The sequence below is a fragment of the Falco punctatus genome (assembly GCF_963210335.1).
Source record: "Falco punctatus genome assembly, chromosome: 1".
Lineage (NCBI taxonomy): Eukaryota > Metazoa > Chordata > Aves > Falconiformes > Falconidae > Falco > Falco punctatus.
This window is the reverse complement of record NC_137580.1, coordinates 123,303,303-123,323,206: the sequence shown is the minus strand read 5'-3', so window position 1 is coordinate 123,323,206 and position 19,904 is coordinate 123,303,303. Positions and strand designations below refer to the sequence as shown.

Sequence of the window (19,904 nt, the reverse complement as noted above, 5' to 3'; positions counted from 1 at the left end):
TGAGTATGCTCTGGTTTTAGTGTGTTTATTTCTAAATCCCTTACTGCAGCAGTTTCAGATCTAAGTCTGTAAACCTTTGTTTTTCTGAGGCATTCCTCATCTCACCCACGACCAAATTAGTTTTTTGGGTAATTTTGATGCCAGCAACTAGTTACCTGGAAAAATAAGTATTTGAACCTACTTCTTAAAGACAGCAGTACATGATAGAGGAAATGACTAAATCTCCAAAATCTGTGATGGAGGGAGGGAGAGGGGATTTGGTTGTAGTTTTGTTATTATTTTGTTTTGTTCTGTTGTGGGAATTGGGGAACTAGTAAAGTAAAAGGTCCCTTTGAACTGTTTAATGTTGAGTGTGTTGGAAGGAAATGATGCTACTTGTTGCTTGCAATTATGAGTGATAAATAAAGAAGAATAAAGTAGTTCATAGGAGGCGAACATGTGAATGAAGAAAGTATAATGTACTAGAATTTTTATTTGTTCTCTATGTGCCGACTGGGTGTAAATGTTCTTTAATGAAATTACACTCTGGTGCAGTTTGAATCTACTGCAAAGAGCAGAGGAATAGTTACTGAAAGTGAGTAATCTGGAAAAAAATGTATTGTAGTTTATGAGTTGACTATATGGTAAAAGCAGCTCTTTCCCGTTAGAACAGTTCTTTTCACAGTGGTTTACTAACACTTAAAATGGTCGGGGTATTGAGGAGCTTCACCAGTAGTATTGCAGTTCATTGGGAAACAACCGTTGGTGGAGGTTTTGTTGAAATTGAGTTCTTGAAGAGCTGCACATTAAGAACCAGTTTTGGGACTCAGCTTCTAGCTAACGTTACCGATACTCGCACCATACTCTTCCAGCTTCTCCCTTGAATTTCACACAAGCAGTTCTGTTGAAAAATAAAATTAGACCTATAGCAACTGAAGAGTGCTACGCTGATACGATGGCAAGGCAGGAACCTCTGTCTGGGCGTGCCAGCAGCTTTGTCAAACCGCAGAAGTCCTTCTTGCCTTGGCGTTGACAGGTTCCAGCTCCCAGCCCTGGCAGCCTGGAAGCCCTGCGCTGGCTACCCTGGGCATGTTCTGCTAGCCGCTCTTTTGTCTCACACTGGGGCGGAGCTGCTGCTGCCCTGGTCTTAACCTAGCGCTGATGCATGTTGCTTTGCTGGAGCTGGGTCCCCTCGGGACCGTGCCAGGGGGACGAGGAGCCTGTCCTGCAACTGCGCGTCATTCTCTTTGCAGGAAACTGGCGTTTCTGTGCTTCTGTATGTTCTTTTGAAAAGAATAAATGTCACAATATGTAGCAAAATAAAGTGACTCTTCTCTGTCCACTGTTCAGTGTTCTATGAGTTATTCCTTGTTTTGTTGTAAACCTTGATTTAAATTCTTTTCATTTTCTGTTAGGGGAAATGTTCAATTTCTTGTAAATGTCGCTTCACAGTCTTCAGAAAAGCATTAAATAGGAAGAAGTTAATTTTTTCTGAGTTTCTGGACATTTTTGTGTTTGTCAAACACAAAATGTACTGTTGTAGTGCAGCCTTATGAAGTTTTTGGTGTAAGTGATGTGTCACGGAAGGAGACTAGGAAAGAATAACAATTAATCTTTTATTGGTGAAGACAAAGAAACTAATGTGGTAGGTGACCTTTCTTTGGGGAAAGTGTTAATATAGAATAGACTCGCTTAGCTAATGTTAAACCATTTTAAAATTATTTTTGAAGCATTGTAAATACAGGCTTGTATTAAGGACCTTGTTAGCGGTGCCTGTCTTCAAAAAAATTCCAGTAATTTTGAAGACTCCTTAGTTGCCCTTGCAATTTTATTTGACCTTTCTGTCCTAGACTTCAGTAAACAAGCCCTCTTATTTGTCTTTTTGATAGGTTTATATTTTTCATTAAAAGTATCATCTCATTAACAATACTTAAAAATCTTAAGATCTTTCATTTAAGTATCCCTAAGCATATCTAAGCGCTGGTTATTTAAATTTGGATTATTCTTACCTTGAAAGCATTTGTACAAACTGGTTGGAGGTATTTTAGCCGTTGACCGGCTTGGTCGTGATAACCTGGTTGACCTCCGTTAGAGGTCCATGCTGTGGAAGGTCTGTGTGTGTATATTATAGTCCCTAGTGGGGGGCATCATCTGTTTTGCTTCTGGTCCTAGTGTTGAATTCTGTTGAACGCAGTGGACTGTAGTCTTTTAATAGTACTGGACATAAAATTTGTCATTTCTGTGCTTAGATTTAAAACAGGTTTGGGATTTCCTTCTGTGTCTGAAATCCAGTTCTGTGAGCTTGAAAGGTGAAACAAAACTTCTTACTCTTGTTGCAAAGTGAGCTTTAAAGTATTATCTTCAGGCGAGGTAACTGGATCCCTGACACGAAGATCTCACAGGGCTATTGTATGGTGGTAATTACCAACACTGGCTATGTAGTTCATTTAGAAGTAATGAATAGTGGATGTAAAAGGAATAAGAGATGTTAACCATGGAATACATTAGCTTGTGGAGGTGCCAGGGGAGTTTAATTTGTCGTACATAGAAATTTGAATGGGTATAGGAAAGGATGTTGAAATTTGGGTTTTGTATCATTTTTTGTCTCTTATGATATAAATCTGCTGAAGGAGATGGAAATTTACGTGACTGATAATGTCCTGCTAGCTGTGCGCTCTGCTTCAGTGAGGTCGTTCTGGGCGAAGTGGGAACTGACTTTCTAGACAACTGCTGTGGCAAAGTAGTGGTTGCAGATTATTGGAGATACAAACTTCCGATGATATAAAGCACTTTTTAAATAAAGACTGTCATTGGTAAGGATCAATAATACTGTGCTTTGTTTTGAAGCACCTGAAGTAAAGGCCTCTAGCTCTTAACAGAAGTTTTATCTGATGCCGAGAGCTCTGTTTATTTTAAGTAAGTATAAAGAATAAGAACAGTCCTTCCATATCTCCCAGTGCTGGAAGGAAGATACTGGCTAGGCCTTTAGTAAATGAAGTGGAATCTATAATTTCTGAGAGCAAATACTAATTTCAGATCGCATTGGCTTGTGCAGGAACTCCCAAACAGGACGATTTGGCATGCTTCTAGCCTGGTTTGGGAACAGTGACTTAATGCATTAGGGTGGTCCTGTGTGTCAATGTACAATCTTCTGTAGCTCTTCTGTCACCTCATGTAGGGTGGGGTGTGGGTTTGTCCGCTGCAGGGAAAAGGAAGAGGGTTTGCACTCCTGGGGAAGGCTGTTTATGCTGCTGGGCAAAAGGATGGGTTGCTTGCTTGGCTGTTGCTGTAAACATTCCCAATTAGTCATTCCTCGTGTAGATAAGGGCACATGTTGCAGAGGGTGTCATGGCCTGACTTGACCCAGCACTGCCCAACACCTGGTCTCTCCCGGGGTGTCCCTGTCTGTCAGCCCCTGCGTCACGGCGTGGTGGGGACTTCTTGTCATCTGGGTAAAAGCCCGTCCTCAGCTCCTGTGCCACGCTGCCTGGCCGCCCAGTGGGGCAGGGCTGGGCAAGGAATACTGTCTATTCCCAGGCAGCCTGCCCTGCACTGTTGGCCTGGTTTGCTGTCTCTTGTTGTTGTAGCGCTTTAAAAGCAGTGCTTGTAGGTGAGGATTATAAACTGCTGTTGTGTGGGTGATGGGGGTGCAGTGCCTTAATGTAAGAACTGCAAGTGGCAGCTCTCTCGTTCCACCCTGCAAAAGCATCCAAAGTTCAGACCTTTGGGGGAAAGGAATTATTTTCCCAGCAGCCTCCTTCCCTTCCAGTTAATGTTTTGAATCATTTGAAGCCTGAGGATCTAAGATTATTATTCAGGCTTGCCTGCCACATAAATAAAACTGATACCTTGCATCTTGAGAATCAGCAATAACCAGAAAAAAAAACCCTAAAGTGGCAGCCAGAGAAGGTGGGAGCAGTGTGGCTTTCAAAAGAAGGATCAATGAAAACCTATGTTTCTGCAAGTATCGGTGTCCTCTGCAAGCAGTGGGTTTGGAACCGTGCCTCTTCAAGCAGCGAGACCCGGCTGGGAGCGCCAGGTCTTCAAACAGCTGGGAGAGGAGCTGAAAAAGGAGCAACGAGTGAGGAAAACACAGCTGAAAATCAGTAAGAAGTGAATCTGTTAGAATGATTTAAGGGATAAAAACATATGGTTCAAGTATCTGATGAAATATCTTTGTTACCAAAATGGAACACCTAGGGGAAGAGCTGTCAGTAGCAGTAGCAGCAGCAGAAGTCAGGGATGCTATTGTTGTATTCTCTATGGAAAAGCTTCAACATCTACTTTGAAAAAAAACCCACAACCCAGCCACCAAATCCTTTGCAATAAAAAAGAGAATTTGTGCTCAGGAATGGATTGGAAACATGGGTCTACCCAGAACAGGGGTAAATTTCTCCCCCACAAACACAGGATGGGGGAGCTTAGTAGGGTATCTGGTGTGTTGAGGGGTGTTAAGAGTTGTTAAAAGCTTGGAATAATGTAGAGAGAGAGCTACTGCTGTAATCCCAACTGATATGCAGAATGCCTGTAATGAAATACCTACTGTTAGCCAAAACGCGTGTGCTCTCTTAAGTAAATAGCGTTACAGCATTTCTCCTCTATTTGTACAATATTTTTTTAAATATACCAATTGTTTGAAGATTTGGTACAAGATACAGCTTTGAACAGCTGTGCTTGGGAAACGCATGAACTGCCTGGCAGCAAACCCCACCTGTAAACAGGGTTGACTTAGAAAGTTCCAGCAAGATCAAAGGTGGCTAAAAATTACTGTTTGGCCGAATAGGAATGGCTGTTCCTAGAAACGAGTCCCCTCAACAGAAATATCAGTTGGGCCAGATTTTGGGCGCTGGATGCTTCAGAGTTTTCTTGTAAGTCATGGGCTGAGGATGCCAAAGTGCAGGCAGTTGGTTTATGTTAATGTTTTGCTGCTGCCCTGTTGATCGTGCATTTAAGAATGTGCTTTTATAAGACATAATTCATAGTGTAGTAATAAGTTTAAGAGTAGACAGATATTGGCTAATCAAGAATTTCCTTCCTTTTTGTGTTAACTACTTAATCATGATGTAAAAAGACCCCTCACTTGTTCAGTAAGCAGTGAAATCTTTTTTTCAGTGTATTTGGTGTGTGCAAGTAAACTTCATCTGCTTCAGGTAATTAGCATTGCATTAGCACAACATGGCAACTGGTGTTTAAACACAAGGTAATTAACTGTACAGTGTAAACACAGTGTGCTAAAGAGCAAACCAAACCCATGAATTTGTAGCTGATCAAAAATAACACACTAGGAATGTTATTTGGAGGTGGGGGAGTAGTGAATCTAGCAACACAGGAGAAAAATATTATTGATACGCAGTTAGTGCTGAATGGGCAGAAGAGAAAGAGTCAGACATTTCAAGCTGATGCCAACAGCATTATGTGCAAGTGCAGCTCTTGTGTTGTTTTTTTGTCGTCGTCTTGTTTTTTCCTTCCTTATAACCTGGAATATGTGTAGTGGTTTTTGTACTTTCAAATTTTGGTTTGCTAGTCTTGCATTTTTACAACTGGCACAAAATGCTGCAGATGCATGATAGCTGATGGCCCAGCACTAGGGAAGTGGAAATAGGGTTGGATACATATCTTCTCCGGTAGGAGTGTTTTCTCTCTCCAAAATAAATTTGGGTGCATTTGTCTAAAAAACTGGGACATTTGCAGTTTGAACTACATGAGATAAACTGTGCCCATAGGAAGCATGGTGCTGGTGGTTCCCAAGTGTGCTAATCCAACAGGGAAATGAAAGACCAAGTTTCTTACTGACTGTAACGCTCACCAAGTTATATATACATATGATTGATAAATGCATATCTAAACTTCTGAATAACTGAGAATTCTGACTGTTGGGGTAAATAACTACTTAACCCACAGATGTAATAGGAAAGGTAACTGCTGAGCCCTGAGTGGGCTGGAGGTGCATTGCTGAAAGGGAGTTCTCCATTTAATAGTGCTACTTGGATGTGTCAGATGGATTTTTGGGGAGGGACAGAAGAAAACAGTTCCATGATAAATGCTGAAGCCAGAAGTTGAAGCTGATCTTGAGACAGAATTTTTCCTCAAGCAGTTTGTCAGAAAAATAGTTAGGTGTCAGTCAAAAGCATGACTGAGGTCTGAAAGCTGCTTTTGGTTCTTTGAACCCCAGCTGGCTCCCTGACGAATGCAGCAGGACTGGGACTGAAAACTGAAATTAAAATTTCTGGCAGCTTTGCATGGTGCAGGGTAGAGTTGAGCTCCTTCTGTGCAACCTGATTGGAAGCACACAAATGCTAGAAGAAGCAAGGAATAAATGAGTCAACAATTTAGGAGCCATAACATGGACAACTGTAGTGAGTAGGAAGTTGTGGACAGATAGTCGCTTCTGTTCGAACATTACTGGATGAGCTGGGTGGCAACTGTGGTTTTAAAATGTTTAACCCAGCTCATTTTACTGACAGGTTAAGAAATGTTTCATGAACAGCTCCATTAGCAAGTGTAAAGGGTTACAACCTTTAGTAGGAAGATGATGGCAAACAGGTGGCACTGGCTTGCTGGATAGTACAATGTGATATCACAACTGCTTGTGAAGTGCACATTTCTTCACCACCACATCCTCATTCTTCTGAACTGCTCTTTAAACGTCAGCAAGGGCCTCTCATTAATTCAGCTTGACAGTTTGATTACAGCATTTTAACAGCTTCTGAAAAATAATTCAGTTACTGAAGTGGTAAACTTGCTGTCTTGATAATGAAGATTAAGTGCTGCCTCAGAGCCGGGGAGGCTGGGCTAATCTTGTAATTCCAGATCGATCTTTGTGTGTGGTCACCAGTGCCTTGCTTTAAATGTGTGATATTTCCTCTCCGTGTAAATATATGCAAAGTCCACTTTCTTGGTCAATAAAATGCTTGAGATAACATGTAGATATAACTGATGTCAAAGGCAGGTATGTTGGTGTATCTATTCCATTTACAGCAGTCTGCGTGCACCCATGTGAGCAGGCATCAGTGGTTTCAAAAATACTATTGCTGTATCAGTGAGAAGAACGGCTGCTTCTGCTAAAGTACTTTCTTACAACAAAACTGCTAGCAGTAATAAATTCTTTGGGTATATATGTTATCTGAGGTAGATCTCAAACATGCTCTATCTGTGAAAGTCTGACGTCTTTTTGACAACAGTTAGTGGATGCAGTCCGTTACTGAAGTGTTTGAAGCTACTTCATCTTGCTGTACTGGGATTCTGCTACAGTACGTCTGTGAGGGGTGTAGAATTGTTGTAGAATTCGGTTGTTGTAGAATTCTAGTTGTAGAATTTGGGAGGATAACGAAGTTCTGTCCAGTCGTACTCTGTTTTGCCTGCAGTTACTGGACCATTGTGTATCCTGATTGTTTGTCCATAGCTTGCAAAACCTGGAAAGACAAAGGCTTCATAGAATCATTTAGTTTGGAAAAGCATGTTTAAATGTGTGATAGAGTCCAATCATAAACCATGGTAACAGGCATGATAAAACACAATTTAAATCTCTACTTCCTATAGACCAAACAGGTATACAAGAGGAGGTACTGTCCCGCACATGAAGACTTTTACATATTTCTGACCTTCCTTTGAGTTTCAACTTTCTTTTGTTTAAAAGAAATAGAAAGCACTGATTATTTTATGTAGAAGGAACTGAGAGTTAGCGAAGAATTGCAGTATCCTGGGGTGAGAAGGGTCTTGAACCCAAAAATGCATCTAGTGGAGAAAGCAGGAAGGTGCATGAGAGATGAGCTATCATTTTAGAACACTTGAAGGCAATTTTAACAGCACAGCACTTCTTAATATCACCATTCTGTGCTATGTGGAAATATGTTAACTAGCAAACAGTAACCTAGATCTGTAATTTGGAGCATAAGTGTCTTCTGCTTATTGTTTTCTCGTGTGGGTTGTTTTTTTCCTACCTAAAATTGTGTCAGATTGTTCCTTCAAGATCATCTGAGAGGGTCTAACGCTCTCCACGCCTGTCCATGATTGCCAGTTGTCCTGAGCATGTTTTTCTCCTTGTCTTTCTTTGAATCTATTTTTGCACTTGGTGACAGTAAGAATGAGGTAGTTTAGCAGATGTGAAAGGGATATTAACTAAAATACAGATACGTTTTCGGTGATGAAATAAATCTACCGTCAATTTCTTTAGTACAAGTCTATAATTTGACTAGACAGCTTTAAATCCAGTGAGATCAAGAGTGTCCAGAGGCTTTTAATTTTCAACTGACTGACCTGTTGCATGTGACCTATCTCTTGTGTTTGGCTTAATGCTTGAAAATAAGGGTGTTAGAAGGGGGAAAAATGTGTTTAACATAGTACTGCGTTTTCTTTGCAGACTCTGACACATCTCTGGGACCTGCAATGACAAGTCAGAACAGTAGCCATGCAGAGAAAACTGGTGAAATGTCCTCAAAGCAGTCGGCACCAAAAGTGCAGGTCCAACGATCTGTCTCCCGAGAAACCATCACTATTCATTTCTCTGCATTTGGGAAGGAGGAAGAAGAGGAGGAAGAGGAGTTTAAGGAATTTCTCGATGAGGAACTAGATGACCAAAGCATTGTAACAGCACTTGAAGCCAAGGAAGACCTCTGCTTTGAGCATACCGGCCATGATTTTTCTGGTCCAGCTACCTCGCTTAACGTGGCCAACTCTGCATCACTGCTGTCCTCATCTCCTGCAGTTCTGCCAGCTGCAGAGACTGTAAAGCTGTTGGATTCCCCTTCCACATCCCAAGTATTCACTGCAGTGCCACTAGCCTTGTCTCCATCGTCATACTCATGTCATACAGTTAGCATGTCAGGTGCATCACCACCTGTGGAACAGAAATCCAGCCTGTCGTCTTCCCCATCCTCATCCCCTTCCAGATCAGTTGTCTGCTCTAGTGGATCATCCACGGTTTCTAGTTCAAAGCCTTTTAAGGGTTTAGTCAAGTCCCTTTCAACAGATGTGGAACCAAAAGAACCCACCCCACCAATGCGACATAGACAGTTAATGAAAACCTTAGTGAAATCTCTGTCTACAGACACTTCTAAACAAGAATCTGAAGCTGTGTCTTACAGGCCACCCGACTCGAAACTGAACTTGCATCTGTTCAAACAGTTCACTCAGCCTCGAGCCGCAGGTGGTGACTCCAAAACTGCCCCCTCCTCTCCATTAACATCTCCCTCCGACACTCGTTCCTTTTTTAAAGTACCTGAAATGGAGGCTAAAATTGAAGATACTAAAAGACGCCTTTCTGAAGTAATCTATGAGCCTTTTCAGCTGCTCAGTAAAATAATGGGTGACGAAGGTGGTAGCCACAGGCCCAAAGCCTTATCTTCAAGTGCTTCAGAACTCTCGAACCTTTCCAGTTTGAATGGCCATTTGGAAAGCAATAACAACTACAGCATTAAGGAAGAAGAATGTGATTCTGAAGGGGACTTCTATGGAAGTGACTCTCACCTGAATAAGAATGATCAGTCGAAAGTGGCTGAGGAACATGCAAAAGAGACGGAGACCAAAACCTCTCAGTCTGCAAGCACAAAGGACGTGAGTTCGAAAACTTCACTCGTACTTGAAAAGTGTTCGTTGTCTGCACTAGCAAGCAGAGAGGATGAGGAGTTTTGTGAACTGTATTCTGAAGACTTCTCCTTGCTAGAGGATGAAAGCAAAACTGAAAAACCTGCTGAAACTTTGCTCGATCCCGAGATGACTGAGGACAATGGTACTATGCTCAGTAGTGAAGATGAAAATAATCCAGATGTGCAACAGCCTAAAATACCAGTGAAAACTTTATACTTCTTCACGCTGTTAGTCTATGCTTACTTTATTATCCCTCTCCCTGGCTACTTAAGTGGACTATTATTTGGAATGGCTCTTGGATTTATGATAGCTGTTTGTGTGATTTGGCTTCTTACTCCACGTACTCGTGAATATCTCACGTTGCATAGAAGTATGAAAAAGCGATGGAATACAGGAGCTCTGGACATCAAAGAACCTGAAATACTGAAGGTGAGGTCATGGCGTTTTGTGTGTGTGTCTGTGTGTGTGTTACTTTGGGCAGAAGTAGTAGACTAGACTTATTCTGAAAGTGTAAATGAGCTGAATTATCCCCCTTCTGTAAATAAGAGTAATGTTTTAGGGTCAGGTAGCTTTGGCAGGGGCACAAACGGTTTCATATCCAAGAAATATGTAAGACTTTGGTGTCCTTAAGAATTAGTAAAAAACCAGAATTGCTTCAAAAATAAAAGGGCAAATGGTTTTGCTGATGGGTTTGAAATGATCCAGCTGAACTACTGAGAGCAAGTAGCGTCAAAGTCTAGTGTGTAAAATAATATTTGTGCTTGAAGCCCCATCTTGGGAGATGGGATATTTTACTGTCTAGGCAGTAATTTGTCTTGTCTGCTCAGTCAAAGCAGATTCTAAAGTGGTGTGTTCAAGTGAAGTGCAGATAGCATATGGATTCTCCTCAAATGTTAGCTAATGAGAATGGGAGGAGTAATGAGTGATGAAAGGGACGTACTAATGGGTTATGTTGTCTGTGGTTCTGCGTGCTGCTGTCTTGAATATTGTACTCATAATATGGATTACAGTTTGGTACAGTGTGTGCCTGAGAGCTGGGGTTTAAATCAAGCTTTTGGAAAATTTATCCTCCCTCCTCTTTGCCCTTCCCCATCTCCACTTCTTGTACAGATGCTGCAGGTTGCTGTCACTTCGTACGCCTGGCATGTTGCTGTCTGTCCGGTTGTGATCCATGCAGCCACTCAGTTGCCTGAGTGGCTTTGTCCATCTTGTCCCTGTCCTGCCTCTCCTAATCTCTATCTGTGGTGAATTAAAGTAATATTTTCCCAGTTACAGAATTCTGAACAATAAAGCATCTGCTAGTTTCTGATGCGCAGCAGAAGTATTTCGGAATGACAGTGGGTACGACCTTTACTTGGTATCACTTGCTTATCAGAGGATTTGTGAATGCTTTCTTCTAGTTGTGTAAATATTAAATCCATCCTGAGCTTTCTGAAGGTGCATCTCCAGTTGTGTGTGCATGCAACCACACACGGGTTGCATGAATTGAAATTGAGATGGTATCGGTTATAAGCTGTAGAATGTGTAGTGTATTGATAGCTAATCTCATGTATCTTTAGGTAACTGAAAAGTTAGAGAAACAGGGCATAAACCCCAACTTTTGCTGAATACAGGCAGCAGTTGCACACCCAGCCCTGGCGCTACCTTGGTGTTCCCTTTATTTTGAACGGTGTGAGTGGTGGTCTTTATTTGCTGTTGCAGATGCAAACTGAACACGCCTGTCTGCCCAACTGATTTATCTGCTGCTTAACATGTACAAATCCTGACAAACTTCCAGTTCTGTCCTTGTTAGCTGGGTGGTGAGACCATGCATATAAATTTGCCTTGATACGTGAAAGCTGGTAAACATCCTGATACTCATTACTGGCTGGTGTTAAGCCGGCTCTTTGAGATGTTAGCTCTTATTCAGGAACCTTTAAACTGTTTTTTAATGCTTTTATCCAGGAGATACATGTTATGAGAATGGTTGTAGGCAAGAAGTGAATTGTGTGGAGAAGACTGTATGAATGGAGATTAATGTTTTGTACGACCTGATAAGTATTTCTTGCGCTCATTAACGTACAAATTGTCCTTAATATGTAAAGCCTTATAAAAGGGCTTTGTAATGCTCCAGGAGTTTAAAAAACAGCTCAGTGCCTGTATTGTAGCAGAACATAATGTAACGAGATTGAGCAGATTGCAAGTTATTATTCCCACCTCATACAACTATTTTCTATTTGCATCTGTCAAAATGAGCACTGGACAGTTTAGATCCTCTGAGAAATGAGATAAAGACTTAGTCTGTAACAAAACTCACATGAATGTAGGAAAAACAAACTTGATGCTTTTGCATAAGATGTTATCTTCAGAACTTGTTGGTCTTGTATTCTGGCCTGGCCTGTTTTCATGTCATTATGATAAATGCTATGAGTAAGATTCCTTTATGGGGCTCGAGCGGTTGGGATTCTGCCAGACTGCTGTCAAGCTATTTTTGTACAAGTATGTGTGCATTCTCCCCCATGTAAATATTATTTGAGAAGTTTGCATTTCCCTGGTTTCAAGAACGTGTGGAAAATTACCCGTGGCAATCAACTGAAATACCTGAATGTGAAGTCTCCCCCAAAATTGTTCCTTTGCAATGTGAAAGAATAAACCACTTGTGCTGGTTAGTGTGTGCTTCTGTAGATTTCTGTGCTTACTTTACTCAGATGTCTTTGGTATTGGAAGGAGAACATCCCCCTAACCAGAAAACGCGCATAAGACCGCATCATCTTCAGTGTATGTTTTCTTATCTTCTTATTCCCTTAGTTTTCAGTTCTCTGGCTTCCTCTTTTTTTTTTTTTTTTTTTTTCCTTCCTCTGCCCACTGTTGTTTTTTTCTTCTGTAATTCATTAGTCTTTTCTAACATATTGGCCTTCTCAGGTGTGCATTCCCTTGGGTAGTGCTGGCTGATACAAAAAGTTCCAAGTAACAGCTAAGACAGAAATGATAAATTTACCCTTTCTATTAGAAAGAACTTCGATGGGGAGGGCTGTTTGATTTGAGGGACTGACAGTGCCTGCTGCAGAAGCGAAGCTCTCTGAGCCCCAGCTGTACAGAAGGAGGTGGCTTTTCACAGCATGCTGTTCCTGAGTATCACACAAGGGATTTCATGTTTGGTGGTGGCCTCTGGTAGACACAGGTGTCTTCCTGTTAAGGTGATGGTCACTTCTGCCTACTTTAGACCTTTTTTATCTTTAAGATTCCCCGTCAATAAAAGCTTGGGAAACTGCATTACATTTTTCCTCATTTATCAAGGAAAATACTATTGAAGTATTATAAAGTAGTGATAATGAAAGAGGGATACTGATACAACTAGCGGGGTCTGAGGGATCAACAGTCTTTCAAGAATTTTGGTGCTGGAGCATTTGATTATATCATTTAATGATAAAATGGGTATTACTGATCTCTCGATATCACTAAGAAGCTCTGGGGGCAGTTTTAATCCAGATTTTGGCTTGTGTCGTAAAGTTGACTTGCTGATTCTTGTATTTGAAATAATATCATAGCAGTGATATTTTATATTTTTATATATATATATAACATTTTTATTTTCACTTGCAGGCTTGATGTCTGCCCCCAGCTTTCTGGGTCTTTTGTAAGGGTCTTTTGCAAGGGTCTTTTGCAGTTGCCCCCAACCTCCCTCTCTGGTTCACATTCTGAGATCTTTAACTGAGTAATATTAAAAATTGGTGCTCTGCCGTTCTTACCAACATGTGTTGTTCTGCTGAGCTGCCGTTCGAATGAAAAAATTGTAGCCCAGAGTCATGAAAGAGGACAGGTGAGCCGGGGCTGGCCTTTTGAAGCTGTTCTATGCACACGCCTGTGTTGCCCAGCCCCACGCTCGTGGCGGGCAGTGCCGTTGGTGGCACCGCGGTGGCCGAGGTGCTGAGCTCCTCTGAAGCCAGCTCGGGCGCTGCTGCCGAGCACGCACGTACGGGTTTGTGAACAGTAGCTGTGACTTTGCTACAGAAGCTGTGCCACCCAAGGTTCCCACCAGGCACTTTTCCAGGTTAGTTACCAGCCTGACGGTGAAGCGATTTCTCCTGATCTCAGCCATGAACCCGGAGCCACTGGTGACCTTTATAAACGGAGATCACAGGATCAGTGTAAATGGGAAACAGCTGCGGAGCAGCATATGACTATGGTCATTGTCCTCCCTGAATTACTAAATTTCTTATTTTAACAACTTCACTAGTACAAAAAAGACCCATCATACAGTCGCTCCTCTCCTGCACAAAGAAACGCATTGTTGTTTCAGGAGTTTGGGAAAATATATTGGTTGCTAGCACATTATGGTAACATAACTTCTCTGTTTAGATGCGTTGCAAAACGGTTTCTGTAGGCTGTGAATCTTTTGTTCCAATTTCATTTTGCGAAGAGAGGGGCGGAGGTATTTCTGCTAAAATTGTTCTTAAAATGCAGGAATGAGTTTTGGAGCTTCTTGGAAAACTTTCTCAATTATTTTTTTTTTTAAGCTAAATGAAACAATTTACAAAACTGAAAATTGCTGAAGTGAAAAGGTAATGATATAATTTTCCCCTTTAACATTGTTAGATATAGGAGGGGAAAAAATTCCTGCAGCTGGCACACATCTTCAGATTCATTAATAGACTAGAAGAAGCATCATTTGGTGAAGTACTAACATTTGACTCTCAGCCATGCAGTGTTTCTCTGTGTTAGAAAAATAACCTGGAAGTTGAGTGCCAAAAAACAGTAGTGCATCCTTAGAAATCGGGGAAACTAAAAGTTTAGGTACAAGGAGGTTTGCAGTAATGTGGTATCTCTATCGTCCTGTTGGCTAGGTACTGTCTGACAATAAAACCCAAATCTTTGAATTTAAACTTCTTTATGTTTTGGGGTTTTGGGCTGTGCCTCAAATACATGAAGCAGCAATCTCTTCCTTGTATACAAATCTCTACGTAGGCTGCTGTTCTAGATGATAAATGTGCTTCTGTTCGGTTGGTTCTAGATTTTGAACGTTCAATACTGTAGACAGCCAGAAATCATTGTTAAAAGTTTTGGACAAATGATTCTTCAGCTGCTATAACCCGATGGCTGTGGTATGAGAAGCAGGGTTTGTGCGGGCAGGCGGCGGGCAGGGTTTGAGAGCTGTGTGTTCGGCAGATTACGCGGCTAATCCATTTGTTTGAAGTGGAAAGCCTGGGCGCATGGTAGGGATCAGAAAAGCAGGTGGGACTTTCCAGGGCTCCTGAGTGCTTAAGCAGAATGGGAATATACAAACTGAGGAAGCACAGAGATTCTCTTCTGTTTATTTTTGTCCTTTAAATCCAGTGTGTCTTGCTGCTGCTGGGAAGAAGGTGGGAATCTTCAAAAGGACCTTGTCTCTGTTGTTTCATTACGTAGGGCAAGGAAATCTGGCAGAAAGGCTGGTACCAGCACTGTTATAGAAGAGACAGGGTAGGAAAGGTGCTGCTCTAGCGGGTGATGTCATGGATGAATTCAGACCCCTGTGCTACCAGAGATTCACTGGACTTGGTTAAGTCACTTAATATGTGGCTGGCTCCTTTTTATCGCAGATGGCTAGCTCTGTGTGTGCCGGAGGGATAAAATTAAATGTGACTCTAAGGGTGTTGGGTAACGGTCTTATAGCTGCTGGGAAGGTACAGCAACGTTTGTGTGTCTGATGTGTCCCAGGGTGTTCCAGTCATCTCCACTCTTCATCTTTAAAGCTATGTTCATGGATTTTTTTACTTCTTACTATGGTACATGGCTGTCAAGGGAGTGATGTATAAATCGCTTCTTGTCGTTATCACTGCGTGTCCTCTGCTCAGCTCAAGTGCTGCTGCCAGAAACTCCAGCCAGTTCAGTCTCAAGCAGGACATTAAAGAAACTTCCAAGTGTGCTCTGACCTTCCTTCTTGGGTATCTTGTATACCCGGAGGTTTCAACCCTCCTACCGAAAATAACATCATAGCTTATTAATAACATAACATAACATAGCATAGTTACAAGAAGAGCTTGTGTGGCTAAGCTTCATACAAAGACCCACTTGCCGAGTGTCCCTTTCCCTTTGTGGCAGCTCGTGTGATCCTCGGCCGAACCGCCTTGCAGAAGGCGGCACTAAACGTTGGAGGCAGCACATTTTCATCTGTACGCTTGCCCGGCTGCAGGCTCCAGACTTCGGAGTCTGAGCTAGAAATAGTTTGGAGATCTGACCCAGGGAGCAGGTGGGAGTCTCTCCAGAGATCTGAGGGCCTTATGGATATTCCAGTTCTGCAGAGTGAATGGTTCACGGTGCTTTTAGGCAACTCACGTGATGTCCTTGTGCTTCAGTAAGTCCAGCTGGAGTTCCTGGCTGAAAATGAATTGCCGTCTGCTCAAAGATGTCTTGGCTTGATAATTTCTAGGAAGGAAATGGGATGTGCTCAAACATACATGAACCCTGCTGTGCAGAGCCTTGACTGTTTATAGAAGACTCTTCCTCATGCATTGTATTTCCTATATGGTAGTTGTATATAACCCTGTGTAAGCAAAAGAACCCAAACACAAAGCTCCTTCAAAGAGCATGTGTCGGTGGAGGTATTTCTGTTAATAAAAGAGGTAGTGTGCTTTGGAGCCGAGCAAAGATGATTGTCGTAATCTTTCCTGATGTAAAAGAAATGCTAATTTATCTAGGTTTTTCAGGGTTTATAGTGAAAACAGAGCTTAGATGTTGGGGCAAGCAAAACATAGATATCACTGTTACTATGGCACCTAAGAAAGTTTATGCTGTTTATTCTGAGAAATTGTATGGCAGTGGAGTAAATGAGCATTAAAATTTACATTTCTCTTTCTGAGTGGAAAATTCTTTAATAAGTTAAAATGTTGCAGTAATTTCTGGGATGTTTTGCATAAAGTAGTTAATTTTTTTTTTGTTTTGAAGAATACTAGGGGTGCTCATTCAGCTCTCCCCACTTCCCAGCAGTGGATGCTCTCCCCCCTGCTATGTTTCCCCCCCCCAGGTATTTGTAAAGATGCCATTTTACTTTATGCTCTAGGGTACAGCTGTTTAAAGTCTTATCTCCTTCGCTTTCTGTTGACATTAATGAATATTGAGTATGCCGAATTAAGGTTTTAATGTGCAGGTAGAAGTAATTATCAAAGTATGTTGTATGGCAGGTTAAGAGGAAGATGACTTGCCCTCCATGAATGAGTCGTCTGGCGTGTCTTTTGCCCCATTTTATCATCTTGCATTTTCTGTAATCAGTTGTTAGAGTAGTAGTATCACCCCCATGGTTAGAGTCAGCACGTACAGGCATGTTACAGCAGGGCTGGTTTGTTTGTTCTGCTTCTTTCACTGTACAGAAATGAATGAAATTTAATCCACACGTATGACTCCTGTGTGGTGACTGGGCAGTTACACAACATGTTAAATAATCTTAAATGGTTATGATGCATTAAAACAAACTCCATTGTGGTCTTCCACTCAGTCCTTAATTGTTGGTGATTAAAATGTCAGTGCTGTCTGTAAGCAGACAGACTGTTTGCTCTGCCTTGGCTGTTGGTGATTAAAATGTCGGTGCTTGCTGTAAGCAGACGGGCTGCTCTGCCAGCATGCCCTTACCAGCTGCCTGCTGGCTTTTCCCAGCAAGCCTGTGTCTGCAAAGCTCACAGTGTTTCCTGGGGATGAGGTGAGAGAGCGCCGTGTTACCTACACAAAATGATTTAGTCAGAAAAACAAAAAAAACATTGTGCGCTTGGAATATAGTCCTCATGTCACGCTCTGTCAGTTTGGTGCTACCTCATTTATGGCGCTTACTGCTTCATTGTATTTGTGCAGTAGGTAAAATTCAGCAAAAGCTTGGAAAATTATTTAAAATTTTTATGTACACGCTGTACATGGCTTTCCCACAGCTGAAAAGCCTGTTAACAAGTGTTTTCTTCTATAGGGATGGATGAATGAAATTTATAATTATGATCCAGAAACGTACCATGCTACTTTGACTCACTCTGTCTATGTGCGACTTGAAGGAAGCACCTTACGACTGTCAAAACCTAATAAAAATATTTCCAGAAGGGCTGTGTACAATGAGCCAAAGCCTGAAGTCACGTATGTCAGCCAGAAAATTTATGAACTTACAGAGAGCAAGGTGAGTGTGCCTTACTTATATCTGATTTTAACAAAAAAAACTTAGAAGCTTTTTTAAAATTTTGAAGTCTTTTTCAGTCTTCTAGTTTCAAGTTCTGTCATTATGTAAACAAAACTGTTGTGACTAACTTGCAGAAGATTGTGCTGGGGAGGAAAATGGAGCGGGCTTTAGAAAAATTACATATTTACACAGTAAGGGGAAAGCATGATTTCCCTCTGTTGGTTCAGAGCAGGAGTGAACACGTGGGAGTTCGGAGGATTGTTCCCCACACATTAGATTACTGTGTGACTCTTCTGAAGCTTACACCAAAATACATGATCTTTGGTGGTTGTCTCTGTCCCAAGGCAGTTCAGGCAACGTTGGCGTTTCACTCAAAGAGGGAACATGCATTTTATAGAAATGGAACAGCGGAGAGCGAGAGCTGGCTGGGACAGACGCAACTTGCTGTTGGTACCCACCGCTTAGGGAAGGAGATAGGGATTTTTGCAGTTGGAAGAGTGCATCAAGAGTAATGCTGGGATGGTTTTTCTATGTGGTGTTTGCCTCCCCCAAATCTGTGAAGAGTCGCCATGTGAAGTTGATTCCATTGGCATTGCATTAAGTAATACATCAATACCTCATTATTAAACGAATGGATTTTTTAAACGTGCTGCATCAATAGAGGGTCTTGGCAGTACAGACGTAGAGGGGAGCTGTGCTTCAGCTGAAGGTGGAAGTTAGAGGGAGAGAGGGACCAAGGCAGCCGTGAGGAAAACCTCCCTTTGTTTCCCCGAGCCGCTATGGGAAAGCAGCTGGCTGTCAGCTCTGCTTTCCAGTAAAGGAAGGCGATGGAAAAGATTAAGCAAAAACTTAGATTCCTGCCTATTCCAGATTTGTTTTCCCATAACCAAGACAAGCGAAGCTATCACATGCTACCAGAGCACTTGACTGACATTGGTTCCCCATGGTATCTTGGAAAAATTTCTAGTACTTCCCCACCAGCCCAGCCACATTGGTTACAAAACTGTCGAAGTTACAAAAGTCTGGAGTACCCTGACTGTAATGAACAGATGACGGCTGTTCTTCAAGGTATTTACCCACAGTCCTTGGAGAACATGCGCAAGTTCAGCCGGTAGATAAGAATTTTTAACGCTTACCACTCTTCTCATCACTTGCATTGTCTGGGTTCTCTCTGAAGCTACTGAATTCGGAATATAATTGTCTGCCAATCACTCTTACGGCTTGATTCGTACTTGATGTGACTGTTGCCAACTTCAAACACTCCGTTTCCTGAGATGGGCCTGGAAAGTTGAGTTTAAAACTCAGTTTAGATTCTCATTATCTACCCCATGGTCACAGAAGTAAGGTCCTTGGTTTTTCTGGTTTTTCTGCATATCTATTGAGAATAAGATCTTCTAAATGAAAACTGAGTTTCTAATCCGCATGATTGTAGAAGTCTAAGCTACTTAAATGGTCTTTGTTTCAATTCCAAGGCGATGGCTCAGCAAAGACTTAGCGATAGCAGTGGATTGGACATCAACCAGCTGTAAGTTAAGAGTCAGTTAAATCCAGCAGATCCAGTATCTCCTGCATTCCTATGTTCTTTATATGAGTATAGAAACATAGAAGATACAACTGAAAAATAAATTAATTTAATCCTTTTGTTTGTTCATCAGATTTCCCTGGTTCCTAAGAGTCTGGCACGAAAACGGATTTGGAATAAGAAGTACCCTATTTGCATCGAACTCGCTAGGCAGGATGACTTTATGGCTAAGGCCCAGACTGATAAAGAGAATGTGGAGGAAAAGTTACCTGCTGAAAAAGTGGACTTGAACAACGAAGAATCCAAGAAACCTCCGGATGGAGCAAAGTACGCTAGCCAAAAGGATCAAGTGCTTTATCTCTTTGGAAGGACGGGTAGGGAGAAGGAGGAATGGTTCAGAAGGTTCCTTCTCGCATCCAAGCTGAAGTCTGAAGCAAAGAAGTCATCCAGTTTATGTGGAAGCAAGCCAGGTATTCAAAAATTATGATCTAGTAAAAGTGTCTATTAAAAGAAACAAACCAAAGTTATGTTTTCACAGTGGTAGTTATAGCAACTGTGCAGCCATCGTGGCCTTTACAGACAAATAATCCTAAAGATACTTCTCGGCTCCTTATCTTGGCCTTTCGTTCCCACTTTCCCACCCTGCCTTTTCCTCTCTCTGCTATATACTTGGCTGTATGCCCTCAACTATTCTTACTATTTTTAGAC

The 19,904-nt window shown here is 41.8% G+C and overlaps 1 protein-coding gene across 6 annotated transcripts in view; it reads left to right on the top strand.

Moving 5' to 3' along the window:
- The window catches only part of TEX2 (testis expressed 2), a 57,909-nt gene that overhangs the window by 18,135 nt on the left and 19,870 nt on the right, over window positions 1-19,904 (top strand). For 5 of the 6 annotated variants that reach the window (XM_080376784.1, XM_080376782.1, XM_080376780.1 and 2 more), the window contains 3 exons: window positions 8,339-9,993; window positions 17,474-17,674; window positions 19,330-19,666. In XM_080376784.1, the coding sequence (XP_080232910.1) occupies window positions 8,365-9,993; window positions 17,474-17,674; window positions 19,330-19,666 (2,167 nt within the window). In that variant the 5' untranslated portion in view covers window positions 8,339-8,364. Of the gene's footprint in view, window positions 1-36; window positions 4,086-8,338; window positions 9,994-17,473; window positions 17,675-19,329; window positions 19,667-19,904 lie in introns of those variants that run through there. The other variant, XM_080376779.1, reaches the window with a different exon arrangement.